This window comes from Lasiosphaeria miniovina (assembly GCF_030549165.1).
Source record: "Lasiosphaeria miniovina strain SMH2392-1A chromosome Unknown B0T26scaffold_5, whole genome shotgun sequence".
Classification (NCBI taxonomy): domain Eukaryota; kingdom Fungi; phylum Ascomycota; class Sordariomycetes; order Sordariales; family Lasiosphaeriaceae; genus Lasiosphaeria; species Lasiosphaeria miniovina.
This window is the reverse complement of record NW_026848224.1, coordinates 5653480-5680244: the sequence shown is the minus strand read 5'-3', so window position 1 is coordinate 5680244 and position 26765 is coordinate 5653480. Positions and strand designations below refer to the sequence as shown.

General features: G+C 57.6%; 10 protein-coding genes across 10 annotated transcripts; 7 read left to right on the top strand and 3 right to left on the bottom strand.

The window, feature by feature from the left end:
- The first annotated feature begins 362 nt into the window (after positions 1-362).
- On the top strand, positions 363-945 carry B0T26DRAFT_385246 (uncharacterized protein). The gene has a single exon (XM_060434725.1). It carries the CDS (start codon positions 483-485, stop codon positions 792-794), a length of 312 nt encoding a protein of 103 aa, XP_060295440.1. The 5' UTR covers positions 363-482; the 3' UTR covers positions 795-945.
- A 2761-nt stretch (positions 946-3706) lies between these two features.
- Positions 3707-5811, top strand: B0T26DRAFT_385221 (general substrate transporter). Its single transcript, XM_060434723.1, has 4 exons — positions 3707-4111; positions 4186-4801; positions 4870-5381; positions 5433-5811. The coding sequence occupies exons 1-4, from the start codon at positions 3893-3895 to the stop codon at positions 5703-5705; spliced, it is 1620 nt and encodes a 539-aa protein (XP_060295439.1). The 5' UTR covers positions 3707-3892; the 3' UTR covers positions 5706-5811.
- A 106-nt stretch (positions 5812-5917) lies between these two features.
- B0T26DRAFT_754154 (uncharacterized protein) lies at positions 5918-9320 on the bottom strand (the record flags this gene model as incomplete). The annotated part of the gene is made up of 4 exons (XM_060445794.1): positions 5918-8072; positions 8160-8235; positions 8288-8524; positions 8600-9320. 4 exons carry the CDS (start codon positions 9318-9320, stop codon positions 5918-5920), a joined length of 3189 nt encoding a protein of 1062 aa, XP_060295438.1.
- Positions 9321-11809: 2489 nt separating this feature from the next.
- Positions 11810-12493, bottom strand: B0T26DRAFT_678365 (Hemopexin-like domain-containing protein; the record flags this gene model as incomplete). Its single annotated transcript, XM_060440223.1, has 1 exon — positions 11810-12493. One exon carries the CDS (start codon positions 12491-12493, stop codon positions 11810-11812), a length of 684 nt encoding a protein of 227 aa, XP_060295437.1.
- A 1936-nt stretch (positions 12494-14429) lies between these two features.
- On the top strand, positions 14430-17084 carry B0T26DRAFT_754152 (uncharacterized protein; the record flags this gene model as incomplete). Its single annotated transcript, XM_060445793.1, has 1 exon — positions 14430-17084. One exon carries the CDS (start codon positions 14430-14432, stop codon positions 17082-17084), a length of 2655 nt encoding a protein of 884 aa, XP_060295436.1.
- A 1046-nt stretch (positions 17085-18130) lies between these two features.
- B0T26DRAFT_651094 (uncharacterized protein) lies at positions 18131-19428 on the top strand (the record flags this gene model as incomplete). Its single annotated transcript, XM_060438246.1, has 3 exons — positions 18131-18638; positions 18705-18842; positions 19004-19428. The coding sequence occupies 3 exons, from the start codon at positions 18131-18133 to the stop codon at positions 19426-19428; spliced, it is 1071 nt and encodes a 356-aa protein (XP_060295435.1).
- A 761-nt stretch (positions 19429-20189) lies between these two features.
- B0T26DRAFT_742517 (uncharacterized protein) lies at positions 20190-20738 on the bottom strand (the record flags this gene model as incomplete). The annotated part of the gene is made up of 2 exons (XM_060444128.1): positions 20190-20347; positions 20387-20738. 2 exons carry the CDS (start codon positions 20736-20738, stop codon positions 20190-20192), a joined length of 510 nt encoding a protein of 169 aa, XP_060295434.1.
- Positions 20739-21264: 526 nt separating this feature from the next.
- Positions 21265-23337, top strand: B0T26DRAFT_385043 (cytochrome P450). The gene is made up of 3 exons (XM_060434722.1): positions 21265-22497; positions 22557-23067; positions 23144-23337. The coding sequence occupies exons 1-3, from the start codon at positions 21451-21453 to the stop codon at positions 23299-23301; spliced, it is 1716 nt and encodes a 571-aa protein (XP_060295433.1). The 5' UTR covers positions 21265-21450; the 3' UTR covers positions 23302-23337.
- A 568-nt stretch (positions 23338-23905) lies between these two features.
- B0T26DRAFT_719550 (uncharacterized protein) lies at positions 23906-25495 on the top strand. Its single transcript, XM_060442431.1, has 3 exons — positions 23906-24181; positions 24409-24470; positions 24657-25495. The coding sequence occupies exons 1-3, from the start codon at positions 24121-24123 to the stop codon at positions 25380-25382; spliced, it is 849 nt and encodes a 282-aa protein (XP_060295432.1). The 5' UTR covers positions 23906-24120; the 3' UTR covers positions 25383-25495.
- Positions 25496-25555: 60 nt separating this feature from the next.
- B0T26DRAFT_719547 (uncharacterized protein) lies at positions 25556-26289 on the top strand. Its single transcript, XM_060442430.1, has 2 exons — positions 25556-25835; positions 25997-26289. The coding sequence occupies exons 1-2, from the start codon at positions 25596-25598 to the stop codon at positions 26225-26227; spliced, it is 471 nt and encodes a 156-aa protein (XP_060295431.1). The 5' UTR covers positions 25556-25595; the 3' UTR covers positions 26228-26289.
- The last annotated feature ends 476 nt before the right edge of the window (positions 26290-26765 follow it).

The window sequence follows — 26765 nt, the reverse complement described above, 5'->3', positions numbered from 1 at the left end:
CGCTCCTAGTCCCCCTTCACACCACCTTTGATTCACGGCCCCACACACACTTCTCCAGCTTCTGCTTTTGTGGCGGATTGGGGCTGCCGTGATTCAGACAAGAAGACACCAAGCTTTCTGTCACTCTCCGTCCAGAGAAGTGATAGCCAAGAGAAGCCAAGCCTAGCGAGGCTCTACATCGACGGCCGCTGGGTTGCGGGCCACTTCGATTTGACGGCCGGGCACCGACAATATCACTCATGGCCTCTCATCCTTGGCTTATTCATGAATAGTGTCATGTGTACATGCGGGCGGATGTCACTGACGCCTCTAGCTTACGACGACAAGCCTGTCACGTAATCAGCACAGCCCCTGGTAGCGGTGGGACGCGGTATCCTGTCCGTCGACTGGGCCGTACCTTAATCCGGGGCGAGGAACTCCCGCCACTAACGTGAACAAGTCGTTTGCGCTGCCGTGACTTGAAAAATGTGTAAGATTCTCATATGTGCACCTTTCTTGAACACGGAGCATTGAATATCGCAGGTTCGGCTTTGGTGTCCTCGCACCTTGCCGTCAAAGATATAATTTTGAGCAAGCATTGCCAATTCGAACGGGTTCGGAAATGGGTGTCGTCGTATAATCTTGTTGGAAGCGAGCCACGGGCTGGCACAGAGGCAGACTTCCGTCAGTCGCGCGCAGTGAGAGTGTGGGTGGGCTGGCTCTTGGTCATGTGGATTCTAAACATAGTCTCACATTTCCGTTCGGAGAGCACACTGCGGCCGGGCCTATTGGCCGCCCTGATACCCCCAAGGTGAGACCTAGTAGTGAGGCACCCGGGAATCTAAGGTCAAGTGGCTACCCCAAACGTGGGGGTACGGTGCGCCCCTTTTGAGTAAACATTGACTTCCATTACCTTTTCCATTCTAATTACGCTCTCTTACCAAAGTTCCGGACTGTTTCCTCATGCGAATACCTTGCGCCTGTTGGTTCTCTCTGGCCAACCAATACTTAGCCAGAGGCTCACACATATTTCTTTATCCGTTGCCGACTGTTCACTGTCGATCAGCGACGGGGCTGACCGAGTTGCCCCGTGCGGATCTGAACCATGCAGACTTTTCAGAACAGGTTCGAATAATCGGCCCGTTGACCGTGTTCTCCGTCGCTATGGGCCATGGAATCAATGGTGACTTGACGAGGCACTAATTTCAGCGTACCGGTACCTGTGTGACAGCGGACACTGCCCTCGCCCGTGGAAGACGGCTAGCAAGGGCCGCACAATTATTTGCCACTTTCTACAGGCAAACCGCGTGGTCAAAAAGCACATGTCCGGTTGCCGTGTGTGACGGGTGAGCTGTCTGCAGGTGAAACATGACAAGCTACATTCCCTGTTTATACTCCATCTCACCCGTGAACCCCGGGCTCACGGGTTTCTTCGCACTTCCACTGCTGTCGCCAGCACCTTGTCCCTTGGGTCAACCTGCCTTGCTCAATGCGCACCCGGTGCTATTGGCGTAGAACATTGAATCTATCTCGTTTTTTCGACTTTGCCCTGTCCCTGTTTTGATCTCAATTCCATGCGTTCCGACATCTGAGTGGCCCAGAGTCATGGGGTTCGTCCAGCTAGACATGACTCGCCATTCCCGGGTATGATTCCTCACGAAATGAGGAGCCCAGCCAAGTCTGTGAGAAAACTAGGCCGACTTGCATCTGGGGTCTCATTACGGTAGTCGGCCTGGAAACGAAGTTCCGTGCATCGTGTCACGCGAGTGCCGCTAGCCCCGCTGCTAAACGGATACGAGTGAGACGGTATCGGGCTTGATGCCAATGCATGAGATCTGTCACTAATTATAAGTGGCAACTGCCGCGCAGTGCTACATGAATTGCGGCGTATACGGCTGGAGCCAGAGCCAATAAAATCTCTCGCCTGGTGTTGAGCCGAATGAATGATTCTCGTACTCGCCTTCTGACATTGTATCGGATTATCCGTTCCATACCTATTTGCACAAGGAAACATTTGGGGCAACCCTAAAACAACCAGCCCTGTCGCGATACCTTTCCCCCGCCTCTCTCCCTCTGAAAGCTTAACTTGGTGGAGGAGCCACCAGTGATTTCTTTTGTGTCTGATTCGTGCCAAGAAGCAGTGGTTAGATGAAAAAGTGACCCGACGATTTTTTTCAAAGCCTGATATTATCGTTTAGTATTATTGAGTAATATAATTAGAGGCAGTGAAACATGGAAGCATTTGGCATGCACGAAATGGTTCACACTACTCTTTTCCCAGGGTAATAGCAATTCCCTCGGCCGGTTTCGGGACTGGATGCTTCAAGGTGAGATAGACTGCGCCCAAATATGTCTCCAAAACCTCGAATAGTGACGGTGGAAAAGGCCATCAGTTTTGAACAGGGCCAGAACAGGGCCAGAACAGAGGGCTGACATGCTCAAACCAGCCGACGGGGAGGGAAACTAAACCAATCTGGCCACACTTAGACTGGAACGTACGAGGGCCCGTGGCGGGAGGCAATGCTAGGTGAATGGGCTTTCGTATGACTTATTACCTCTGGTAGGTAACTGTCCACCACCCAAATGGCGGCTAGATGTTGTTTCGTGTTTTTTGATGGTAAATTCCTGGAGCTCGTCTCGAGTTGAGTTTGTTCTTCCAAAGTGGCGATTCATCGTCTAGGCTCCTGTCGCTGTGAGATGGTTCAGGTGCAGTGACCGGCTAGACATATCCGACGTGCGTGACTGGATGGATGGCAGGGGCAAGAGCGAAAGCGTCAAAAGCGGCAAAACGTGCATATCACGGCTAGTTCAACCCCATGTTTGCTTCATGCAGCGAATATTTTGCGGGGTAGGTAGCTGATATTCTCAAAGGAATCGTCAACCGATGTTCTGGACCCTGATCACCTCAGGGCCGGGGACTGGAAGGCTAGTGTCTAGACTACTTCTCCGTGCCGCTAGGCTAGAGCAGCATTCACGAGGCTAGTGCTAGCGGGCCAGCATGTCGCCAATGGCATGTACCTGGGGCCCTGTCGGGATCCGTAGCTTGGGGTTTGGCATGGGGTTTAGAGGTCTTGTTGGCATGGGGTTTAGAGGTCTAGTTGGCTTGGCTTTGGGTTTGGCCCCTCGCCGTGTCTCGTGCTCTCATGCAAACTCGGTCAGCTTGCTGGCTACCGAGAACTGCGGTGAACAATTAGTTCCGACGTTCTAGCTTACGGAGATAGAAGTACGAGAGACAGGATTTCACTTCCTGACAATTATACGACGGTGAAGAAGATCAGGCAACACCAACGCCTTGTTTCAGAGCCTCGTGGCTGGATGGGGAGTGGCGTTGTGCAAATTCATCGTCATATTCACTGTGATCCAATTAGCAAAAGGTCTCCAAAGAGAAGCATGTCCTAACGATTCACACAGTTCCACGGACAAAAGATGGTAGAATTTGGATGGTAGAATTGGTGTCGCTAACAGCGCCAGCACAGCTCGGGGTGTGATGGGATAGACAGCTTTACACAAGCGGCTCTGAGACCAATGAAGAGGGAGCATTGGCTGCCCGTTTGGGAAACGCGATGAAGGCGGATATCAAAACAAGTGCCGAGAGAGGAGATGCGGGGGGCTCCCGGGCTCCCAACGACCCCAATAAAGACATGTGCTAGTTCTTCTCAACCGCCATCATTCCGCAATAGGAAACGGTAAAAGACAGGATTTATATACCCGATGGCTACCCCTCCTGGCAGCAGGCTTGGAGGGTGCTCCGAGGCAGACAGACGCGTTCTTGTATAACATCACCGCCGGCCCACGACATTGAGCCCTGTGGCCGAGAAGCATTGCACACCGCGCGCTTGGACTCGTCGAAGAACAACACGCGCACAGAACACAGACCAAACATCCGCACCCCCCTGACCCAGAATCGGCCGCAATGGCCACCGTCGCGGGCAAGACGCCGCCTCCGGTGCAGCTCCCCGAGACGTCGCTCTGGGCAAACAGGAAATGTCTGATCATCTGCAGCGTCGTGGCCATCGCCAACATGCAGTACGGGCTCGACTCGGCGTGCCTCGCCAGTCTCCAGGCCATGCCGGGGTTCCTGATCGTGTTCGGACACCCCGACGCCAAGGCGGCGGGCGGCTATGCGATTGATGTAAGTTGGCCCCTGAAACGCGCCGAATGCCGCACACACCGCGGGCCGGGACGCTGACCACACGGCACCGCCAGCCCACGTTCCAACAACTGATCGGGTCGTTCCTGACCCTCGGCGCGTTCCTCTCGTCCATCTTCGCGGGCGCGTTCGCGCACTTCTTCGGCCGCAAGCCGGCGCTCTGGGTCGCGTGCCTGCTGACGGCGGTCGGGGCGGCGATCCAGATCGGCACCGACAGCCAGGCGGCCGTCATCGTCGGGCGGCTGGTGCTGGGCATCGGCAACGGCTTCCTCGTCACCTTCTCCAACATCTACAGCGCCGAGGCGTCGCCGGCCCACCTGCGCGCCGTCATGGTCGCCCTGTTCTCCGAGTGGGTCAACATCGGGAGCATCACCGGCGCCGCCGTCACCAACGCCACCTCCAAGGTGCTCGACAAGTCGTCGTACCAGATTCCCCTGGGCATCCAGTTCATCGTGCCGGCGCTGCTGGCTATTGGCCTGTTCTTTGTGCCCGAGTCGCCGAGGTATCTCATCAACCGCGGAAAGCTAGAAGAGGGGCGCCGGGCCCTGGCCACGCTGCGGGGCGACTCGCTGACGCCGGCCGAGTTCGAGCTCGAGTACGTCGAGATGGTCATGGGCATTGAGCAGGAGAAGAAGCTGCTCAAGTCGGTGCGGCCGCTGGACATGTTCAAGGGTATGTCGTCGTCTGCTGCCGCCGTCGCAGATTTGCGTGTAGCTTAGCTGACCGAACCTGCCGCACAGGCACCGACCTGCGCCGGACGCTGCTCTGCTACGGCGTCATCGCGACGCAGACAGCCTCGGGGTCCTGGTTCCTCATCAGCTACACGACCTACTTCATGGTGGTGTCGGGCCTGCCGATCGACCAGGCGTTCAAGTACTCCATCATGAAGACGTGCTTCGGCTTCGTGGGCGTCAACGTGGGCATCTACCTGATGCGCTACGTGCTGGGGCGGCGCCAGATGATGATGACGGGGGCGCTGTTCCAGGGGCTGTTCCTGCTGGGCATGGCCATCACGGCGAGCACGGTACCGGGGACCGTGATTGCGCGCAACAGCGTCATTGCCTTTGTGTCGCTGTACATGTTTGCGTACAACGCCTTTGTCGGCGTGGCCAGCTATCCGGTCGCGACGGAGCTCGTGAGCACGCGGCTGCGGTCGTGGACGGTGGGGTCGTCCATCAGCCTGGGCTACTTTCTGGCCTGGCTCACCGGCTTCTGCTCGCCGTACTTTATCAACCCGGACAAGCTCAACTGGGTGGGTTTCCCCTTGTTTGCCGCGTGTGAGAGTGAACTGACAGAGACAAAGGGCGCCAAATACGGCTACATATGGGCCGCGTCCAATATCGCCTGCGGCGTGTTCTTTTTCTTCTTCCTCCCCGAGCTGAAAGGCCGAACGCTGGAAGAGATTGACGAGCTGTTTGAGCGGCGCATCGGGGCGTGGAAGTTCAAGGGAACCAAGACCAACATCATGGACGAGGCGCTGAAGGAGGTGCGGGAGCAAGGCCCGGCGCTGCACGGAGAGAAGTCGTCGGTTGGCATGGTGGAAAATGTGGAAAGGTCGGACAAGGACGAGAACTGAGGGCCTTGCATTGTCCGTCTGCGGCATGAGCAAGAGCGGACATCATCAATCTGCGGGCCAGGTCTTTGCGGCACGGAGATTAGAACTAATTAGAAAATTTGCCCGTGTGAATGGCAAATATCCAGGTAGATTCGCTCGGGGCCAATTCACTCGGGGGCCTAGCGGATTCTATTTATAGTCTCAGTTCCTCCGCTTCCGCGCAACTTTGCAGCCTAGAACTCCCACTGCCTGCACCAGTTCGTCATCAATTCCGGCGTGACAGCCTTCATCTCGCGCATCGTCTTGCTGCGCTCCTTGGTGCGCGTCATGTCGAACACAATGTGCTCCTGGCTCTCCTTGGCAGCCTGCGACCAGGCCTTGTACGTGTCGAGCAGCTTGACCCCCGGGTTCTTGCCGATGTCCTCCGTCTTGGCCTGGCTGCGCTCGAGCGCCGCCACCCAGTGGTCGAGCGGGATGATCTTCTTGATGCGGTCGCCGTAGAACTCCTTGACGGCCGGCACGAGCGCCTGCCACTGCGCCTTGGCCGGGTTGACGCCGTGGAAGTAGCCCTGCATGTCGTCGATGGCCACCTCGTCCGCCACGCCCGACACCTCGAGCACCAGGTTCGCGATCCCCTCGATCGGCGTCCAGTCAGCCGTCGACATCATCGGCCCCAGCCCGTCGGGCAGCAGCCCCAGGTACAGCGAGCTGGCAATCAGGCTCGGCAGCCATTCGTGACGGTTCCAGGAGCCCTTCTCGCTCACCGGGCCGCCAATCTGCCCGACGCGCACGATCTCGGTCGGCACCTTTGAGACTTCGGCCGCCTTCTCGAGGATCAAGCTGCTGACCAGCTTGGAGCGCCCGTAGCCGCCAACAGCCAGACTAAAGTCGTGGATGGGCCGCTCTGGCACGGGGCCGGGCTGGTTCCAGCCCTCGGTCGTGGCAACCGACGACACGAAGATGATGGGCACCCGCTTCGCGGCCTTGCGGCTGAAGTCGGCCAGGTTGCGCACACCGCCGATGTGCGGCTCGAATGACTCGACGGGCATGTTGAAGTTGACAGGCCACTGGTTGTGGATGACCCGGTCGACTTCCCCAAGCAGCCTGTCGTACACGTTTCTGCCGAGACCGAGATCGAGCTGCGAGAGGTCGGCGTGCAGGAACTCGGCCTTGGACAGGTCGGTGCTCAGGCCGCGCTCCTCGTTCCCCTTGGACTGGCGCTCCTTGGCGTTTTCGGAACGGTTCAGGCAGATGATCTTTTTGACTCTCGGATTCGAAGATGCAAGGTCAAGCATGTACGACCCCAAAGCGCCCGTGGTGCCCGTGATGATGATCGTCTGGTTCTCGTCTGCGGGGGCCGGTTTGTCCGTGCATCCTGGCCGCAGATCTCTCGTGTACTTCTCCACCAGAGCTTCCATGGTGCGGCTTTCTTGCTTCATGTCGATGCTCAGAGCGTCGTGGCCGCCCTTTTTAACGACCGAGTAGAGATATTCAGCGAGCCGCTTCGCCGTGGGGTGGCCGTAAACAACGCGCGTCGCTACTGCCGAAGCGTCGATGTGGATGCCCGCCGCCTCGAGCCCCGCGCGGAGGAGCTGAGACGCGTTGATGACTTGCATGGAGTCGATGCCGACGCTGAAGAAGTCGGTCTCCGCTTCCAGTCTGGGCGCATGTAGATGCTTTTCGAACATGTCCTCGATGGACCGCGTCAGGGCCACCCTGGAGGTGAGGTTCAGCTTGGGTGCCTCGGTCGTTGGCAGCTCCCCGGCGCGTTCATAGATCTTGTCAATCTCGGTCTTGTACAATTGGACGGTGCTTGCCCGCTGGATGGTTCCTTTGCTGGCACGCAGGAAGGGTATGTCGGGGCGCGCGACGGCTACGAATCGGCGGCCAATCTGGCCGTGGGCCACGGTCTCCTTGTTCGCCTTCACTATCAACGGCCAGACGCTCTCGATAAAATCTTGCTCTTCCTGCTCGTCTTGAAGCGGGTCGAATGGCTCGAGAATGAGGGCGGCCTGGAACCTGTTCATGCCTAAGACGATGGCCCCTTTGACTTTGGGGTGTTCCATGACGGTCTGCTCGATGGTGACCGGGTTCAGCTTCTCGCCGTTGGAGAAGACGAGGATGCTGTCGGACCGGCCGTAGTAGATCCAGTGGTCGGGCAGCGTGGGATGCGGCCGAAACAGGTCTTTGGTGCTGTACTCGTCCCGGTCGGGAAAGGTGAAGAAGACGCCCTGGTATCCCGGGTGCTTGCCTTTGCGCACAACCACCTGTTCATACGCGCCCTCGTCCGCGCTTTTCCGCCACTCGCATCCAAACACATCCGAGTCGATAATGAAATACTGCCAGAGCTTTGGGTCGTCTTGCAGATAAATGGGATATGGGAAGAACCTGACAGGTCAGCGGCATCCAGCCAAAGGGGAAGCCGCAGACGGAGGGGAAGCCGCAGACGGAAGGGAATGCTCCGCTTAGACGTACTCTGTAGCGCCGATCATGTTGAGCAAAGCCACGCCTTTTTCGACCAATCTATCGCCAGCTACACGATTTAGGTTGCCTGATATTCCGTCAGCAGATGCACGCCTGGATGGCCTGGCCGTGATGCTCACCGCCGCCGAACCCCACATATATGAGCTTCTTCAACTCGTCGATGGCTTCGTCAGATTGGCTCAGCTCCTCCAGGATAGCAGGAGGTAGAAGTGTCATGTCTGCGTCGTAATACTCTAGACAGCCGAGAACCATGTCGGCAGAGAGTGGGCGGCCGGGAATGCCCAGTACGATGGGCATGTCCCAGTAGTGGGCCATTACCATGATTGTAAGTATGGTGGCGGCATGGAACATTGGCACTTGGGGTCATGTGAGCTTCGCATTCGCACTTTAGCGCGGAAAAGGCAGGGGGAAGGGAAGCGAGTCGAGCATACTGGGGAGGAACATGTTTCTACATCTCCGTGAAATCTCGTCCACCCACAATCGCCTACCACCCTTCGGTGGGAGGTTGTGATACTTGTCGCCAACGGCCATCATGCCTTGCCTCACCACGATGGGTGTGGGGAACCCGGTGCTTCCGCTGGTGTGGAGGACAAGGAGCGGGTCCCATTCGGCCTCCTCGAAGGTCTTGTGGTACGGGAACGGCTCGACTTGCTCGTCGGGGAACCACGCATCGACGGGAAAGGTCGTGATGGCGTTCATGTTGCGTTCCTGCAGCCATGGCTGGACTGTTGTCTTGTAGCTCGCGTCGAGCCAAATGGTGTTGCAGTTGGTCAACTCGAACAGGTTCAGCTGGGCCTCTTGGGGGTTGCGCGGCGAGATGAACAGGGCCTGGTAACCAGCCTTGACGGCGCCCAGGGCAAAGACGACATAGCGCACGTCGTTGGGGGCGATGAAGGCAACGGTGGGAATCTCGCCTGGCTTGGGGTGGCCTGGCATGGAGACGAGCTTGTGGGCGACGCGGTTGATGGCGTTGGCGGCTTGCGCGTACGTGATGAGCTTCCAGCCGTCCTTGGGGTCCGAGGTCCTGGGAATCCATATCCATTCCATGTCAGGCGCGTTCCGAGCTCTTTCGTCGATGATGTTGACGATCAGCCGCTCGCCGTACTGGGGCTCCGGGCCATGGCGGTCGGGGATCTCGACGCTTCCGTCCATGCTGTTTTTGTACTTGTTTCGGTAGCTTCTTCTGGCTGTTAGCTGTGACTGCTGCTGGAAGGATTTCTCGACGTACGTCCTGGCCAATTGACTAGTGTGCCTGGGACCCGAGAGTGTTTTATCTCTGGCGCCCAAGCTCTCCCTCCCATTGCGCCGATCGATTCCATCGCTTTGACAATATGCGCGAAGGCCCGGAGCCGAACTCCGCGCGAACGCGACAGGAGCGAGGATGTGGGCTGGACGGATGTCGCCCGCTTCCCACTCCGATACGCCTCCCACGCGACTACCCACAAATCAAGACCCGGGCAATGCGATGCAGATGCGGGCAGTGGGGCGCCGATCGCCATCGCGGCATGTGCAGTTGTAGGGAATCACGCGCAGGGATCCGGGCCGGGTTTGGAAAGCTTGATGCTGCATACAAACCACAACTGCCGAGGCTAACAGCTGCACCAGATACAAGTACGCGCCGCCATGGCAACCCAGAACAGTGCTAGACACCGAATGTCACTGCGGCCTGCATGGAACATAGATGGTCGACACGGCTCGGCTTAGGTACGGCCAATTAGCGACTTCTAGGCGTGGCGAGCCTCTGCCTCCTGAAGACGGCACGTCGGCACGCAATGAGCCGATTACTCATCGACATCCTATCCATTACCTGTCGGGTCGGTACGCTTTCTGTTCGTGGTATTCCGGAATAGTTCGTAGTAGTACTACTGTGAGGGGGGGGGGGTTAGGGAGGGGTAATGGTTATTCATCGATTGTCTAATCCGTACAGAAGTAACTAAGGTTTCTGGGCTTGGTTTTGGTGGATCGGCACGCAGGCCCCCGTGCGCTCACGTACCACGTGAGCCGGCACGTGCCTTGCGCTACCTCCCTCCTGCACCAAAAGCACGGTCATGAATACCGCTATTCCAACACTTTCCTTCGCTGTTCTAACACTTTCCTTTCCTGTTTTCCTTCTCAAGACCCTCCCGCTCGAGCCATGCATCGCCGATCGGCTAGTTCAGACTAAGGCACGATAAGTTTTTTTTTCTCCGCGAGAGGCACACGACCCGCAGACCAGATGCGCAAATGACGTTGACCTGACGCATTCTCGTGCGGGCCGGCGTTAATGTGCCTCGGAGGCCGAGCTTAGCGAGCGAGAACTTCAACATCTGGCTGGCGGCGTTTCCTCGAGGTTCCTCGCATTCTTGACAGATTAGGGCCGTATTTGACGGCAGTCGGCAGGCATATCAATAGGACGTATATCTCTGGTCAAATTTAGGCGAGGTTTTAGCAAGCATCCCGGCGCGCTCTTGTACGAAAGAGACAGTTCGGTTCCGAGCGTGCATCATTATAATCCCGCACTACGCCGACTCGTCGCCATCTACCCAATAACTCGGGTACTAGAAACAGGAGTCTACGGTTTCTTCCGAGCGGGGCCACCGAGGAATGGCCAACAACGAAAATCCGTTCTCAACACCCCGAGGAAACCGCAACGTTCCTGGGCACCTTTGTTCCTGGGCACCTTTAATTACTCGCCTGAGGTAGCTTCCACTAAATCGGTGCAGCCAGACCAGCGCCGCATACCCGGCTCACCGGATTTCAAGTTCGAACATTGGGCATGAAACTGGTGACTGTATTGCTGCAGGACGGAAGTCTAGCTATCTGCCTAGGTAGGCCGTGGCTGAATATAGGAAGGTGGTAATATGGTCTCAAGGTGGACCCACATGCCTCGGCCCATGTATGGGCCTGGCCATCGAGCGAGAAACCTAGAATCCTATGTACCTCAGTTACGACTACGATAAATATTCTCGTAACTACAAGACTAGAGGAAACAGCCTTATGTTCCGCCAGCCGATTTCTAAACTCTTTATACCCCACCCCAGCTGCGGCAAGAGAGAGAGCGGACAGTGAAGTGAGGGATGAGTGAGAGGAGAGGCAACCATGAGAAATGTCATGGGCTGCGAGGGTCACGCCGCTCTAGTATGCGGGGACGATTTGACGGTAGTAGGAGACGCACTCATTAACCCCGTGACTGGAAACGGGCAGAACCCGGACTTAAACCAGTGCCGCAGGGGTTCACACCTACCGCGGCTGTAGCTGCGGTATTTACGGCAACCAGTAATCGGGACATACGAAAGCGGGACGGCGGGGTTAGGTTGCCAGAAGTGCCGCTTCTTGAACCTTGATAAGGCCATGGGTATGATGAACAGCATTCCACAACCACGAAAATCCCGAGTCTGTGGAAGGTCCGGTCAACGATATTTTAGGTATTAATTAACATACTGACGGCTGGGGCTGGGGAATCTCTCGCGTGTGATTCAGGAACTACTGTCAAATTCATTGCGCTGTTCAGTTTGCTATCAAGCTACCCACAGTCTCCTATGGAGAGGCCTAGATATGCAAAGGAGTGTGCGTGAACATGGCGCATTTTCGAGATCCCTGCCATTCACCCGTCGCCCTGCGTCCCTCCATTTCAGGAGGCCATGCCAGCCGGGCTGCAGACTCTACCAGCCCCACGAAAGTGACTTCCACTCCTTGGTGATGCTGGTGGGGCCGTAGAGGATCTCCTCAGTCGGCGAGCCCTGCACAAACTTGATCTTGACGTACTGGCTGCCACTGAAGAAATAGGCCTCTCCTGACTGGTCGGGGACGGGGAGCGCCGAGTCGATGGTGCTGAAGCCGGCCTTGGCCAGCGTCTTCCACTCGTCGGCGATGTTGGCCGGGCCGTAGACGATCTGCTCATCAGCGGAGCCCGGCGTGAAGCGGATCTTGACGTAGCGGTTTCCGTTGAAAAAGTAGGCTTCGTTCTCGACGCCCGGCACGGGCAGCACTGCGTCGACCGTCTCGAAGCCCGCCTGCGCGAGCGTCTTCCACTTGTCGGCGATCTTGCGCGGGCCGAAGGTGATCCGCTCGTCCGGCGTGCCGGGCGTGAAGCGGATCTTGACGTAGTTGACGCCGCTGAAGAAGTAAACTTCGCCGTCGTGGCCCGGCACCGGGAGCGCGGCGTCGACCGTGTCGAAGCCGGCCTCGACGAGCGTCTTCCACTCCTTGGCGACGCTCGCCGGGCCGTACGTGATCTCCTCGGTGGGCGAGCTGGGGACAAAGTACACACGGGCGTACTTGGTGCCGTGAAAGAAGTAGGCTTCGTTCTTCTTAGAAGAGGGAGCGAGGAACGAGGTTCTACCCATGATGAGAGCGGTTTCGGTAGATTGAGATGTGAATGAGAGGGCAACTTTTTATGACGCTTGTAGGAATCAGGGATTCAGATTGAAGACATGAGTTGGCTTGTTTGATGGAGTAAAACGAGGGCAGTTGCCCCCTTTTTATAAGTGCTCGATCGCGCACAAGGCGGCCCTTTGACGACATCAAGACGTTCCCGACGAGACACCGTCTTCTGGGATGGCCTCGCATGCGGATCCGGTCTCGGGAATAGGAATGGAGAATTTCGCGCGCGTAGGGCGCCTGACTGTCTCTCATCCAGGCGTGACTGAGTTGATGTAAGGCGTCTGTAACCGTGTTTCGTTAGAGGGGCTGAGCTTTCTCTTTTGGGAAACCGACTGAGCTCGTCAAAGGTCTCCACCCTCGTCATACCCCTAGAAAAGGCCAATCGGATGGCGCACAAGCCCGTCAGCCAGGGGACTCGGTGGGCCCCGCAGGATGCGAAGGCGTCCCGACGGCAGCTGAAAGCTGCATTGCAGTATTTGCGTCCTGCATCGACTCCTTTTTCGTCCTGCAAAACAACACTCCCGATCATGCCATACGCGTGTGCTCTGGCACGTTGATCTCGAGCAAACCGCATTGGCCGCAAGCCCCTCTGATCGCCGTTTCTCTTACCTATGAGGCTAGCAAGTGTGCATGTAGGCCGTCGGTCTGCACGGCAGGCCGACATTGAAAAAGCAGGGAGCACGTAATCCGTTGGGTTGGGGACGGTTGGGCATATACCGATGATCCCTTCCATCCCTGTTGGGCTTTGTCTTGGCTATCACGAATCGCCAAGGGCTCGAAATATCCAACCACAAAGAGCGGAGAAGTACCGGCAATTAGGTGCATCGAAGGCAGATGCAGCTTCTCAATAGTGCACAGAGAATTTGAGGACTATGAGGGGTACAGTGAGTCGTCACGATAGAGCAGAAAGGGGAGTTAAGCGGTGACTAGGCTGTGCCGCGTAAAGGTGAGTCGAGAGAAAATATGTAGATCCAGTCAAACGGCCTCGCCTCTGTGGAGTTGACAAGCTGATCCGGGGTCCGCAGGGCGTCAGCCCACCAGACCATGGCCATAAACCGGGCACCGTGCTATTTCTCGGCATATATCCCCAGTCGGCCGCCCCTCTTTGTGAGACTGGGTTTCACAAGGTCTTGGAACTTCACTGAATAGCACTTGTCAGGTGATGAATACGCAGACATGTAAGTCCCCATGTAGATCATAGCGTCACAGATGACGGAAACACCGCTTGCGTCTTGGTCGATGTTGTCTCATTTGCCATATCTTAGCTGGATGGCGATGTGGGCGATGACCGGGAGGTAGTTCTGGAAAGCCCGACATCGATCACCTGTTGTATCACAGGGCAGAGCCGAACCTTCGCGTGCCTCGTCTCAAACTGATATCGTCGTGTTTATACCAACTAAGCAAAGCCTGTTCAACCCAAAGCCGTGAGATGCGTTGCCAAATTAAAACCATGGCGCTGAACAGGGACTTTGACACGACCCCGTCACTGATCAGGTTGATTTGGTAACCACAGCCAGCCGCTCAAGACACAGAATTCTGAGACGTGACCGAGCCAGGATGTCTCGCTGATAATCCTGAAGCCACAGGTGGTCAGTTTAGCTCCTGTTAAACAGCTTGGCTCCCGTAAGAGGCCCTAGCGTCCGTGAGGGGCCCATCATCGGTGAGAAGTCCACTGCAACCTCACTACTCTGGGGGCCCACTTTTGACCACAGAGCGCTTGCTCTTCGGGCAGCTAGCAGAACTTGCAGGGCATGGATGGGAAGTGGAGTCGGGGCAGTGCAGTGGGTGACCTCTATTCCAGCTCCCTTCCGCTTCCCCGCTCTTGCCACCCGACCCGAGCGGGTGGCGCCAGGCCTTCCGCCGATCACCCTCACCCAAGGCTTCACAGCATACCACGCCATGGAAGCAGCAGTAGCAGCAGCAGCAGCAGCAGCAGGACCCGACGATGGCTGCTATGCCGAGTCGCAGGCAGGGGTGTTGTCGGGCCTCGGGCAGACGCTGGTGCAGCTGACGGCCGCCGACACGCGGGCGCTGCTGTCCGATGCCAGCGCGGTGCTACGCGGCCCCGAGAGCCAGGCGTCGGCCGCAGCCATAGTGCGCCGTCTAGGCGAGCTGAACCCCGACATTGGGAGCCAGTTCCACCCCAAGGAGGAGGCCGTGTCACGGCTCCCGCTGCGCATGCTCCTGCCTGCGGCGGCTACAGCAGAGAAGCCGGCCGTGACCTCCTTCGTTGTCGTTAGCTACTGCTGGCACTATCCCGGGTGGCCGTTGGCGGCAGCGGCGCAGCCCATCGCGCCCGGATGGGACATCTCACGGCCGATGGTAGACGCCGTGATGGGACTAGTGAAGGGGCCCGGCGAGGGGGTGTGGCTGGACAAGCTGTGCATCAACCAAGCAAGCAACCGCGACCGGACGGCCCACGTGGCTGCCATGGACATTGTGTATCGCTCAGCGCGTCGGGTGGCGATCCTGCTCGAGGACGTGCAGCTGGCGGCCGACGAGGAGGCAGCCGGACTGGTGTACGCCGGCTTCTACGCCGACTTGTCGCGGGAGCTGGCCGAGAACGGGCTCGAGGGTGCCGCCAAGTCCGACTTCTTCTTCGGGTATTTTCCCCGGCGCGAGCAGCAAGAGGCGGCGGCGTCGGCGGCGTCTGGCGGCAGCAACCCTCTCAAGGCGGGCAGGGCGTTTGCTATGAAGATGCTTGGGGCACGGTGGTATAGCCGCGCGTGGTGTGCACACGAAAGCCGCGTCGCCTCGCACCGCAAGATCGACAACCCGCTGTTCCTGTGCTATGGACACGACGGGCGCGTGCTTCAGTTTGAGTTCCGCTTCGTGCACTACGTCTCCATGTACTTGAGCGATAGTGACCCGTCCCCGTCGGATTCGGTGAGCAACGTGCACGCCATGTCGCAGGCCCTCGGTGACCCGAACCCGGTCACGCTCCGGCAGCGCTACTGGCGGATCTTGAAGCTGATGCCCGATGCCACTCGGGGGATCTCGGCCATGCAGCATCTTATCAGCATCCTGTCGCACGGTTGCGCACAGCAAGGCGACTTGATGTCCATCGCCCTGAACACGGCCGGGGTTCCGCTGTACTACCGCGGCGATGCTGTGAAAACGGTCGAGGACGTCATTTGGATATTTTCCCTGCTCGTGCTCGCAGCCGGGGATGTAATGCCGCTTGTCGTTGACGGGCCAGAGTCCAAGATTGTCTGCGGCACTGGAACCGGCGAAGAGACCTTGTCCTGGATGACCAGGCCAAGGCAAGGAGCGCGAGAGGAGCAGCTGCTTACTCCTTGGCCTCACTCGATCACAGCCGCCACCGCTCAGTATATCGAGTTAGATCTTCTCCTCTTTGCATCCCAGCCGCAGAAGCCCTCTCCCGATTCACTCGACGTAGCGACGAGCTTCATCGAAGAACATGGCCTCAAAGTCCTAGCACGAGAGTTTTTGGCTGTGGCCGACAAAGATGTCTCGCACCAAGTTCAACTTGGAGTTGACGTGCTGAAAACCCACAACCGCGACGGCCCAAGCGGGCCACTCGGCGTGTTTCTCCAGCCGTGGCTCGGGAGAGCCATCGACAGCGGGCTCGGGTGGGTACTTCAGTTTCCCGATGCCATGAGGGCCGACACCGTCGGGTGGCAGCACGGGACCATGGGCGAAGCCGCCGATCCTCGACTCGCGCACGCTGCATCCTCACTACTCTCCATTTTGAGAAAGCCCAGCAGCAGCGAACAGGGCGAGACAGAACAGGACGAGACAGAAGAGAAGGCAGACGACGAGAAGCACGGGGGGGTCGAGGTGGAAATTCAAGAATTGACAGAAAAGAGAGATCTACAAGAAAGTGCAGAGGAAAGTGAGAGGAGTGTCCAACCCGGCGGACAGGGCGCCCAACAAAAGAGCGAAGAACATGAAAGGGATGACACGACAAAGAGCGAGCACACGCTCCACACAGTCATCCGGTTCCTTACATGCCTGCTCGACCCTAGGCTTCCGCTTTTCCACTTCAACCCGCGGGGTATCAAGCTGGGGCAGGGCCCATCCGGACAGAGCCATCATATCACTACGCCGTCCGTGAGCAACCGCTCGTGGGTAGCCGTGCCGGTCGCGGTGGCGCACCTGCCGGGCTGGCAGAAAAAGGCGTGGGTGGTCGAGCCATTCGACCCCGAGGCCGCGCTCGAGGACGCCGCTGACCACCTCGCGCGCGCGCCGACGCTGGCTGAGCTAGAGGCGGCAGGGAAAGTTGTTAGTGACCTGCAGATGAAAGACGTCTACCCCGTGCTTGATTCGGGCCCTGGTAACGACTGTCGGGAACCGCGCAACGACGCCCGGGCGACGTGGCGTCTGCGACGGCGGCAGGTGTTGTTTGGCTGGGAGCGGCCGCTCGTCGACGCTGCCGTTGATGCGGACAGAGCAGGCGTGGACGGCGCGCCATATGTGGTGCGCTTGAACAAGCAGCGCATGTACGGCGCCGACGACTACGACTGGAAGGCGATACACGCTTCCGTCTTGAGAGTCAACGAGGGTTTGGGGCTGACTGCGAAGGCCGAGTAACGGTTCGTGCGCTCAGCTTGCCGGTCTGTCTGTCCTTTCCTTTGTCCTGCAAAGGAACCGGGGCGTCAGCCCCGAGGCTGATGCATGGCAGCTGTATGTGTAAATCGCACGGGCGTGTAATTGTTAGCTGCAGCTGAGTGTGTTCATAAGCCCCCTAGCACAAGGGACCAGTTTTGCACTTCGAATCTGTCACCGTGTTCCGACAGAAACGACGATCCGGAATGTGATCAGGACACATGATTTGCAGGCCCGATGTGTGTTCTCGGAACGCCTCGCTCGCACCCTAGTTTTGAAGAAGAAATGGGCCTCGACCATCTTTTTGTTTTTCTCTTCTCCTCTCTTGTCGCGGGACATGTTGCTTTTTGTGGAAGGTGTCTGCAGAGCTGTCACCGCTACTACGTAGGTATTGCCGTCAGGGTCTTGTCGTTTTTGGTGCTCGGCATGATGTACGGTGACGGATTCGTGTTTGCACAGACCCTCTCGGAGGGTGGGCAGCGAAGCTGCACCCCAGATCCCCGGTAAGCTGCAGCCATGCTTTGACCCATGAGTGGCCGACCGAGCTAGCAGGACACGGACAGGTGAAATTTCGGACCATTGGAGTCGTTGCTCTTGCTTGCGCTCGGCGCTGTAGCTGTCCTCTCCTGTTTTGGTCCTGTTTGGGTGGGTCTCCCCGGGTCATACCGCCCTCGGTGCCATGCACGATCGCCGCCCTTTTCTCCTCCCCACCCCAATATGATCGGCGTACAGCGACCGTCTCAAAACTTGTCAGAGGCAATGCGCGCCCACCTGACACACACACACGTCCCTGGTTTCCGGACCTTGTCGACAATAAGCCGGCCTCTGGCATATAGTTCTCGTCTCTTTTGAGAACGCGGCCGGTCTAGACTTTCCGTCTTTCCAGTCTTTCATCTATGTCCCCAACCGCTTTCCGACCCGTGTCTTTCGTTCTCCGTCCGCCCTCTTCTCGTTCATCTGAACTTTCGATTCCGTCAATTAGATCGGACCTTTAAGCCCTCTTTCAGCATCTGTAATCGCCAACCCGAAGAATGGCGGCCTTGAGCTCAACGATCGACTACGGCCCTCGACTGAACACGATAATCTGGCTGTTGGTGTCGTTGTCGGCTATCTTCCTCTTCACGAGGCTGTACCTCAAGAACTGCCAGAATCGGGGGCTTTGGTGGGACGACTACACCTTGCTTGCGTCGTGGTTGGCCCTGGCCGGCCAAGCCGGACTAGTCGCATACATTATTGAGCTGGGCTACGGCAAAGACCCGGCCACCATCCCAGCCGAGAACCTGGTCTTGTTCGGGCCCGTCGTCAACTCTCTGTCGACGCTGCTCGTCCTGTCGAATCTCTGGGGCAAAACATCGTTTGCCCTCACACTTCTGCGCATCCCGACCCGCTGGATGAGGTTCGCTGTTTTGTTTATTCTCATTTCGTTGACGGCCACGCTGGGCATGAGTGCCGTCCTCATATGGACGCAGTGTTTCTTCAACAACGGCAGCGGGTGCATCGACATCGAGGTATCCCTCGGTTATAACATGTTCTCCTGTGGTGAGTCATTGTCCAGGGCAGGAGACGGTTGCGAGGGTTGCGAGGAAGGCTAATGAATGCATCAAGTATATTCGGCAACCATGGACGTGCTGTTGGCCTTTTTGCCGTGGAAGTACATCTGGTCCCTCGAGATGAGCAAAAAGGAGAGGATCGGAGTTGTGGTGGCCATGAGCATGGGCGTCTTGTATGTGCACTGGTGTCCATGTTCCCCGAACGTCCCTGACATTAGCAGTGCCGGGGCCGCAGCAGCCGTCAAGACAACGACATTGCCAAACATCACATCACCAGATCCCCGTAGGTGTATTCCTGGCTCCCGAAGGGAAACTGTAAGCTACGATAAGCCGCGAATATTGACCCGGCGACAGTCGCAAGCGTGAATCTTCTTACCTGGGGCAACGCAGAATCTGCGATTTGCATCATGGCCGCCTCGATCCCAATACTGCGTGCCCTAGTCCGAGGCCACTTTGTAGCGCCACACCCAAGAGGGTACGAGACGGGAGATTCGACGGCGATGGCAGAGTCCGGCGTCGGAGCAAGCTTCAACAGCCGGACACAAATATTTTCTCGGTCCTGGTCGCCGCCGCCACGGCAGACGAACGAGCAACGGCTTAGTGCGAGCAACTTGAAATCTCTCGACCGAACTCTTACCACCGGTAGCCCGGACCCAGCAGGACGCAAATCTCTGGGCGATGGGCAGGACGACTCCAGCGACAAGGACAGCATCGAGCTAGGCTATTATCAAGCACAGCCCCTCAGTCCCACCGACTTTGTCCGCCGAGGGATGGTGTGATCAGCAGGACGGAGTGAGATGATGAGCAATTGGAACCATTGGATTTCCCGAAACCTTTTGCGCTGGAAGACGCAAGCCACACAGTGCGGGATCGCTTGCGCTCAGATGAGTGGCCGTCGACATTGTCGCTTCTGTCTTGCGTTTAACAGATTTCTAATTGAGATGCGCCATTTCAACAGACACTCAGGTCTGGACCCAGGTGAACCACGCGCTACACGACCTCGCGGAAGACTTGAGCTGGAGCGAAGCCATGAGCCTCTTACAGCCAGCTGCAACCACGGCAAGAACGTGGTATATTCTGGTGGAATGTCTTGGCCTAGCCTCAAAGGATAGCCGACTCATCTCAAGGCGCAATGATACCAGAGGGCCTAGAAGTCAGAAGCGAGATGAGCACGGCCACGCTTGTCGCCGCCGCTGATAGAATGGAAACTTCGAGTTTGCCAAGCCCAAGGGCGGTATCCGATTGCAAAATCTCATAAGAAGGATGATGCCAACTTGGACGTGGCTGCGGTTGCTTTGCGCCGCCGAGCGGTATCCGAAGAGATAGGCTGCATCACGATGCGACGAGGGCCCAAGTTGGTGCATAGAGGTCGTTCACAAATGGAACTGGGGCATGGTATTGGGTGTCGAGGAGGGGCTAGGCACAGTTGAGGACGCGAGATAAGAGATGCAGGTGTAATTAGTAAATAATGTAATTTAGTCGAGATATCCAAGGTTGCGTTGCGTCGCGTCAATTCTTTGGGAGCCAGTTGGCGATGCAGTCAGTCGTCAAAGTGGCTCGCGACGTGATGGGCAACCGCAGTGGCGTCGCCGTCAAAGGCGCTGCAAACGGGACAAGATGACGTCTCCTGGGCCACTGTCGGGCCGTCGACACTGCCGCCTCCACTCTGGCTTTTGCAGTTCGCCGACGTCGACGTTTCTTCGCTGGAAAGTTCGCTCTTGTCTGCCCCCTTCTTACCAGGCGGACGCTGTCTCGCAGGCTTCACGAAGGCGTCGAGGCCAATCTGGCCCGAGGGCAGATCGTGATCGTAGCCCTGGCCTGGCGAAGCCCAATTGGTAGACGACGAGGGGCCGGGATCGCCATGGGGAGTGGTTGTGCTCGGGCCGTGACCGGGAGCCGCTGCCATGGTCTGGACCCTGCCGACTCTGCCATCGACCAGCCGCACCTTGATGCCGTGCGGATGGTTGCCCCTCGTCAGCACGTCCTGGACAGTCCCGGCCACAGTGCGCCCCGTCGGCTGGTCCGCTTTGAGCACAATGTCGACGTACGCCCCAGGCACAACATCTCGAATCGTGGGCACTCGCGGCATTTCGGTTCGGGTACGGAATGGATGCGAGTGGAAAAGGGCGCGCTGCGCATTTGGTTTTGGCAATCAAACTCAGAACCCTGCCGGCTGGTTGGCGGGGTATGCAATGCAGCGACTAAACAGGGCGCGTGCCTGAAACTGGGGGTCCACGCCCCACTTCTTGCCACTCTCTCCGTCCTGCTGCCAGAATAGGTAAGTGACCTCGAAACTTAAATTGGGTTGGTTGAACCAATGTGGGATAGTCGGTGTCACCGACAAAAAGATTACAGAGCCACGATAATTATACATACACACCCGCCACCAATCATCGCAGCTGGGGATGGTCAGAGTCAGCACCGCCACCGAGTGCCAAAATATGCCCATTTCAGCCCTACTGCGTATGGGTGCGGATAAATGGGCCCCACTGTGGTGTTGGAACTTTGGGACAGTGGCTTTGCAAGGTTGGCGCGTCAGCTGGTGCAACCGATTGGTCGACTTGTGGGAATTTCCAGGGTCAGTTGGTTCTGCAACCGCAGGCTTGCCCGCGGACCCTGTATTACGGGTCGCTCTGCTGCGGAGCAAGGCGGTGTGCAATGTCCGACGCCGTCCTTGTCCGTCGTGTCCCAACTGCTCACAACTGCTCACAACTGCTCACATTTCCAGCCTCGCATCCAACCACGATAATACCATTCAACCATACAGGCTGGCTAACCAAGGTCCCTCATCATCAACAATCATGCTGGAGTCTGTATCGGCGACCTATGCCCTGGTGCTGAGCCTGCTGGGGGTGCTTTTGGTATTTCTATGGCGCGGGCTCTATCCAAATCCCTACCCTGGCATCCCTTACAACAAGGAATCGGCAGGCCGCATGGGCGGCGACACGCCCGCGATGGTGGTGTTGATCAAGGACATGAACGAGTTCTGCGAGGCCATGTTCACCGTCTCGACGCGGAAGCTCGGCACGCCCATCGCGCAGGTCCTGTTTCCGTCCCTGCTCCGCAAGCCCTTGGTGATGCTCGAGGATCCGCGCGAGATTGAGGACATTATCCTGCGGCGCAACAAGGAGTTCGACAAAGCGTCCACCAGCATCGACCACTTCCGGCCCATGTTCCCAAATGGCAGCATCACCCATTACACTACGCCCCAGCTCAAGGCGCAGAAGCGCCTGTGGGCCGACATTATGAGTGTAACCTTTCTGCGCAAGACGACGGCACCCAAGATTCACAAGGCGGCACTGGAGCTGGTGGATCTGTGGCGACTTAGGGCTGGCACCGTGAGCAAGGATCGGCCATTCAGCGTCGTCGGCGACTTTGAAAACCTCGCGCTCGACGCCATGTGGGTATCTCTAATGGGCGAGGAGCCGGGCATGACGAGGAACGAGACGCGCAAGATGCGGAACCAGCTGGCCGGCGTCACGTACAAAGAAGAGGCCCGGCCCGCCGCCGACATCTTCAGAGACGAGGTCAACTACATCAGCAGTGCCATCCACACCGGTTCCCAGTTTCCGTTGCCCTGGGTCAGGATGTACTTGGAGACCTTCACCGCGCGGTACCGCCAACACAGGAGAACTGTGGAGACCGAGATTTGCAAGGTCATGAAGAAGGCGGTGGAGCGCTTCCAGCATCTCGGCGCGGCCGGCCTGGAAGCCGGGGACATGGACACCTGTGCCTTGGATTTGGTCCTCCGCCGCCAGCTGCTCGACGCGAAGAAGGCGGGCAGGGCCCCGACCGATCCCACCAAGGACCAGGCAATTGTCGACGAGCTCCTCGTCATGATCAGTGGGGTATGTACCCTCTCCACCCCCCAAATCGCACCTTGCTAACCGACACAACCGATATGCAGGGCTACGACTCCACTGCCACCGCCCTCTCGTGGTTCGTCAAGCTGATGGAGGCCTTCCCAGCTGTGCAGACAGAACTGCGCGGGGTTCTGAAAGCAGCCTTTCCCGGTCCGGAGCCGCCGTCCGTGGCCGAAATCCTCGAGTCGGACATCCCGTACCTCGACGGCGCCTGCGAGGACGTCGTGCGACTCGCCGGCACAACCAAGGGCAGCCTCCGTCAGGCCGTCGTCGACACCGAGATCCTCGGCTGTCCCATCCCAAAGGGCACGGAAATACTCTTCAACTACCACATCAACCGCACCCCCGCCCCGGCCGACGAGGCCACGCGCAGTGCCACCTCAAGGGACGCGGCCATCAAGCGCGGAGACGGCTTCCAGGGCGCCGCTGGCCGGGACCTCGACCGCTTGGATCCGCGGCGCTGGCTCGTGAGGGACGACAAGACGCGCAAAGAAGTCTTCAACTCCAATGCTCTGCCGTCGCTGGCGTTTGGCGGTGGATTCAGGGGTTGCTTTGGTGAGTAAAGTGTCTTTGAGCCCCATTTCTGTCTGCGTAGCCCGCGAGCTTTGTGGCTAACCCAGAACCTTTGCAGGGCGCAAACTTGCCGTGATGGAATTCCGCATCATCGTGGTCCTCCTTATTCTGAACTTTGAGTTCCTTGAGCTGCCAACTGAGCTTGAAAACATGACGTGTGTCGAGAAGATTTTCCGGATTCCGAATATGGCGTATGCAAAGATCCGGGCTCTGTAGTTGGTGAAGGTTGAATGGTGTTGTCGCAGCCTTGGAAAAAATCAATGTTAGTCAGATCAAGATGGACCGAGTATCGTTGCGCTGTTGGTATTGGTACACAATTGCGCTGTCGGTATTGGTAAACAATTAACTGTCGAGACTTGTGGATTTGAGGGACCCCGGCTCATTAATTCCTTCAGTTTGGATACTCCAGCTTCACTTAGACCTAGTCTGAACACTTCAGCATCAGTATCCGGTTGGTGGACGGCGGCGACTTTTCATCCGACGTTGCCTCATAATTTCGGTTCTCCTGCTCCCACCAACCGTCACGTAGGGTGTTAACATGACTTGTAGTAGCACGGTGCAATTTCTCCGCGGCGCTCATTTTCTCAAATCATCCTCAACCTCTTCGACCCCGTCAACCCATCTGCTGGCAGCCTCCTTGCACCTTTTACCAACTCACAACAGCCTTTGATCGCAGAAGCGAATGCCTGATCCGTACGTGTGTTCATAAAGCTGTTCGGTACGTAGCAACCCACCCGATAATTTACCGAGTGTGCTATTCCTACCCCTCGTCCCTCAGCCGCGTCGCTGGACTCGAATGGTCTAGAAATCGCTGCCGAGGCATGACTCAGAGCTTCGATCTGTTTCCGATTGATATCATCGCAGCGGTTCAAGTCGCCGTAGCAGCCAACTCACTCTCGCCAATCAATCTTGATATTTCGTCATCTCACATATCTTTCACATGCGGAAATCGGCTTTGTTTGGGGCAGCGGCTAATTCATCCTTTGTCGCAGCCACCCCGTCACAACAACAAGTTTCTCTCTGATTAGTGCCGCCATGGCTTTGTTCAATTCCGAGGGCCCCCAGAGCGGCGCAATCACAAACACTGTCACTTCCGGTACGTTCGAATGTTACGGGTGACCCCTCCCGGCATTTCCAACTAGGAGCAAACCCAGCACCAGCCCCATACAGTATACAGGAGGTTACAAGGCCGAATGATGGGAGAATAGCACCGCTCGACCGAGGCAGCGCATCTTGCATCTTTGCCCTGTCGAACCTCCCACATTGTTCAACACCTGCCGACCTCGTTTTGTCTTGCCTTTGCTAAATTTGGGACATCAAAAGCCATCAACCGCGACCGGGCCCAAGGTCGATATGGCGGGAGAAGGTTCACGGGCAATGACGGAGTAAGCCAGTCCCACTCACTATTCGCCCCGTTGACGGTCTCGGCGCCTTTGACTCCTCCGCGACGAGCAAGAGAAACTGCTACATTGCTCACTTTGGCGGTTCTGCTCGTCGTGGTGATGTGACCTGCCGCCACGACCCTACACGCATCCGCCCTCTCCAGCAAGGCACACACTAACGTCACTCAGCTACTGAAGATCTTTCAAACTCGCTCGGTCAGAGCTCTGGCCACTGGTGCCGATAAGCTCGCCCCAATTGTCGATATACCCGCGCCCGCGCCCGCGCCCGAGCCGGCGGCGGTCAGCGACGACTCGTGTGTCCAAACCACAGAGATCGAGGCACTGCGTGCCAAGCACGAGGCTAGCATAGACCGCCTCGAGGCCATAACCGAGAAGGCGCCGAAGTATGACCTGGAGCAGTGGAATACCATAAACAAGATGCGAGTCGCGCTGCTGGAGGAAATCCTCGCCAACGCGCAGGCAATTGCGGGGTCTACCAAGCAACCTGACGGCTCGCGCCAGGAGGATGTTGCAGTGCCCAAGGTCACCGAGGCCTTGGTCAAACTGCGTTGCGCCAAGATCGACAAGCGAATGGAAGAGTTACGGGACGCGATCCGCCGCATCGACGCCAGCTTCGACAGGACGGAGGCAGAGTACAAAAAATTGCTTGCCAAGATGGACAAATACGGCGCCAAGCTTAAAAAGCTTGCTAGGATGAGAAAGATTGGAGACAAAAAGCTCGACGACATGCAGGAGCTCGACAACATGCAGGAGCTCGACGACGTACGGGCCCAAGGTGACATCGAGTGCCGGTTGGCGGCCTTGCAGGCAACTATCAAGGCAAAACTGGCTGAAGCCGAGGATGACGTATTTAGTAGACCGTCATCAGACCTAGGGAGCATGTTCATTTACTGATCGGCGGCTGGGCGTTGGTATCTGTAGCCTGCGTTGTCGGAAGTGTTCTGATCTAGAAGTCAATAGGGTTGGGGTTAGATCAATTCTTTGCCCCACTCCAAGCCACTCTGCGCGTAATTTTCATTTGTCTCCACCATGGCCCACCTTGCTTCAGCGACGCACGCTCGCCTTTCCCCCAAAACACCGCGAGACTCCGAAACACACGCGCCCTCCATGCCCACCAGCCACGCAATCTCCCGCGTAGACGAACAGACGCCGCTGATTGCTCCCCCTACATCGCAAGAAACCGGCCCGAGCAGCGGTGCCAGCATGAGCAGCGCGCTTTTCTGGAAAGTGGGGGCGCTGTCAGGGGCGCTGGCAGTCGGGCTCGGCGCGTTCGGCGCCCACGGGCTCAAGAAGCGCATCGCCGACCCGGCCAAGCTGGCCAACTGGGGCACAGCGGCGCACTACCAGGTGTGTATTTGCGGATTACTCCCTACCTGCCGGGAATAACAGATTGCCCGCCATTGCCTGGCCTCAAACCCCAGCAGTTGCTCATCTCCCCGGACCGAGCCGGGCAAGCCGCTCAAATGCCGTGCCATCAGACCCCTGCTAATGCTCACGCCAATGCGTAGCTGATCCATTCGGTCGCCATCCTGCTCGCGCACAACCACCCCGTGCCGGCGACGCTGTTCGCGGCTGGGACGGCCCTCTTCAGCGGCAGCATCTACGCGCTGACGCTGGACACGGAGCGGTTCCGGTTCCTGGGGCCCGTGACGCCGCTCGGCGGCCTGCTGCTGATTGGCGGCTGGGTGGCGCTGGCGTTTGCCAAGGGTGGTCCGCCGCCCCGGTGGCCGCGCTTCTAAGTCTGATCATGTCTCTGTGGGTTGACTGGCATGCGGAATGCTGCGGGTATTCAGCTTCTGTAGAGGTTGGCATGCGGAGTGCTGCGGGTATTCAGCTTCTGTAGAGGTTGGCATTTGAAGCTGTGTATTTTTAGCTTCCCTTTTCCCTCTCGAGAGGAGCGAGGGGGCTCGCGTGGGATCGCGACCAGGTCGTTAGTCGCTTGCTGTCAAGAACAAGAAATATCTCATCTCAGACGCGTTTCCGTCCACGTCTACTGGCTTGTGCCCGATGGTTACACACTAGGTCTGGCTTAGAGGGAACGGGCCCCTGAATACCTGGATGAAGAGATAGAATGGGCCAAAGCAAATGGGATCAACGGTCAGTCAAATTCGGCTATGTACGACGGTGTGCTAACTACAAGGAGTTTCCCAGAAATCAAAGAAGAAAATGCCACTGAATCTGTCCGTCCTGAATGCTTCAGGCTACCAACGAGGCCTCGAATTCCACCTCCAGCTCCGTAATGCAACATTCCGCCGGCGACCGAATACTTCAAGCATG

What these genes read in the sequence shown, in the direction of transcription:
- B0T26DRAFT_385246 (XM_060434725.1), top strand. Translation starts at nt 483, where the DNA reads ATGTGCACCTTTCTTGAACACGGAGCATTGAATATCGCAGGTTCGGCT.
- B0T26DRAFT_385221 (XM_060434723.1), top strand. Translation starts at nt 3,893, where the DNA reads ATGGCCACCGTCGCGGGCAAGACGCCGCCTCCGGTGCAGCTCCCCGAG. An exon ending in GCCGCTGGACATGTTCAAGG is followed by an intron (nt 4,802 to 4,869) that starts GTATGTCGTCGT and finishes CCTGCCGCACAG; the next exon opens with GCACCGACCTGCGCCGGACG. An exon ending in ACCCGGACAAGCTCAACTGG is followed by an intron (nt 5,382 to 5,432) that starts GTGGGTTTCCCC and finishes ACAGAGACAAAG; the next exon opens with GGCGCCAAATACGGCTACAT.
- B0T26DRAFT_385043 (XM_060434722.1), top strand. Translation starts at nt 21,451, where the DNA reads ATGCTGGAGTCTGTATCGGCGACCTATGCCCTGGTGCTGAGCCTGCTG. An exon ending in TCCTCGTCATGATCAGTGGG is followed by an intron (nt 22,498 to 22,556) that starts GTATGTACCCTC and finishes ACCGATATGCAG; the next exon opens with GGCTACGACTCCACTGCCAC. An exon ending in TGGATTCAGGGGTTGCTTTG is followed by an intron (nt 23,068 to 23,143) that starts GTGAGTAAAGTG and finishes GAACCTTTGCAG; the next exon opens with GGCGCAAACTTGCCGTGATG.
- B0T26DRAFT_719550 (XM_060442431.1), top strand. Translation starts at nt 24,121, where the DNA reads ATGGCTTTGTTCAATTCCGAGGGCCCCCAGAGCGGCGCAATCACAAAC. An exon ending in CACAAACACTGTCACTTCCG is followed by an intron (nt 24,182 to 24,408) that starts GTACGTTCGAAT and finishes GGACATCAAAAG; the next exon opens with CCATCAACCGCGACCGGGCC. An exon ending in GGTTCACGGGCAATGACGGA is followed by an intron (nt 24,471 to 24,656) that starts GTAAGCCAGTCC and finishes AACGTCACTCAG; the next exon opens with CTACTGAAGATCTTTCAAAC.
- B0T26DRAFT_719547 (XM_060442430.1), top strand. Translation starts at nt 25,596, where the DNA reads ATGCCCACCAGCCACGCAATCTCCCGCGTAGACGAACAGACGCCGCTG. An exon ending in GCACAGCGGCGCACTACCAG is followed by an intron (nt 25,836 to 25,996) that starts GTGTGTATTTGC and finishes GCCAATGCGTAG; the next exon opens with CTGATCCATTCGGTCGCCAT.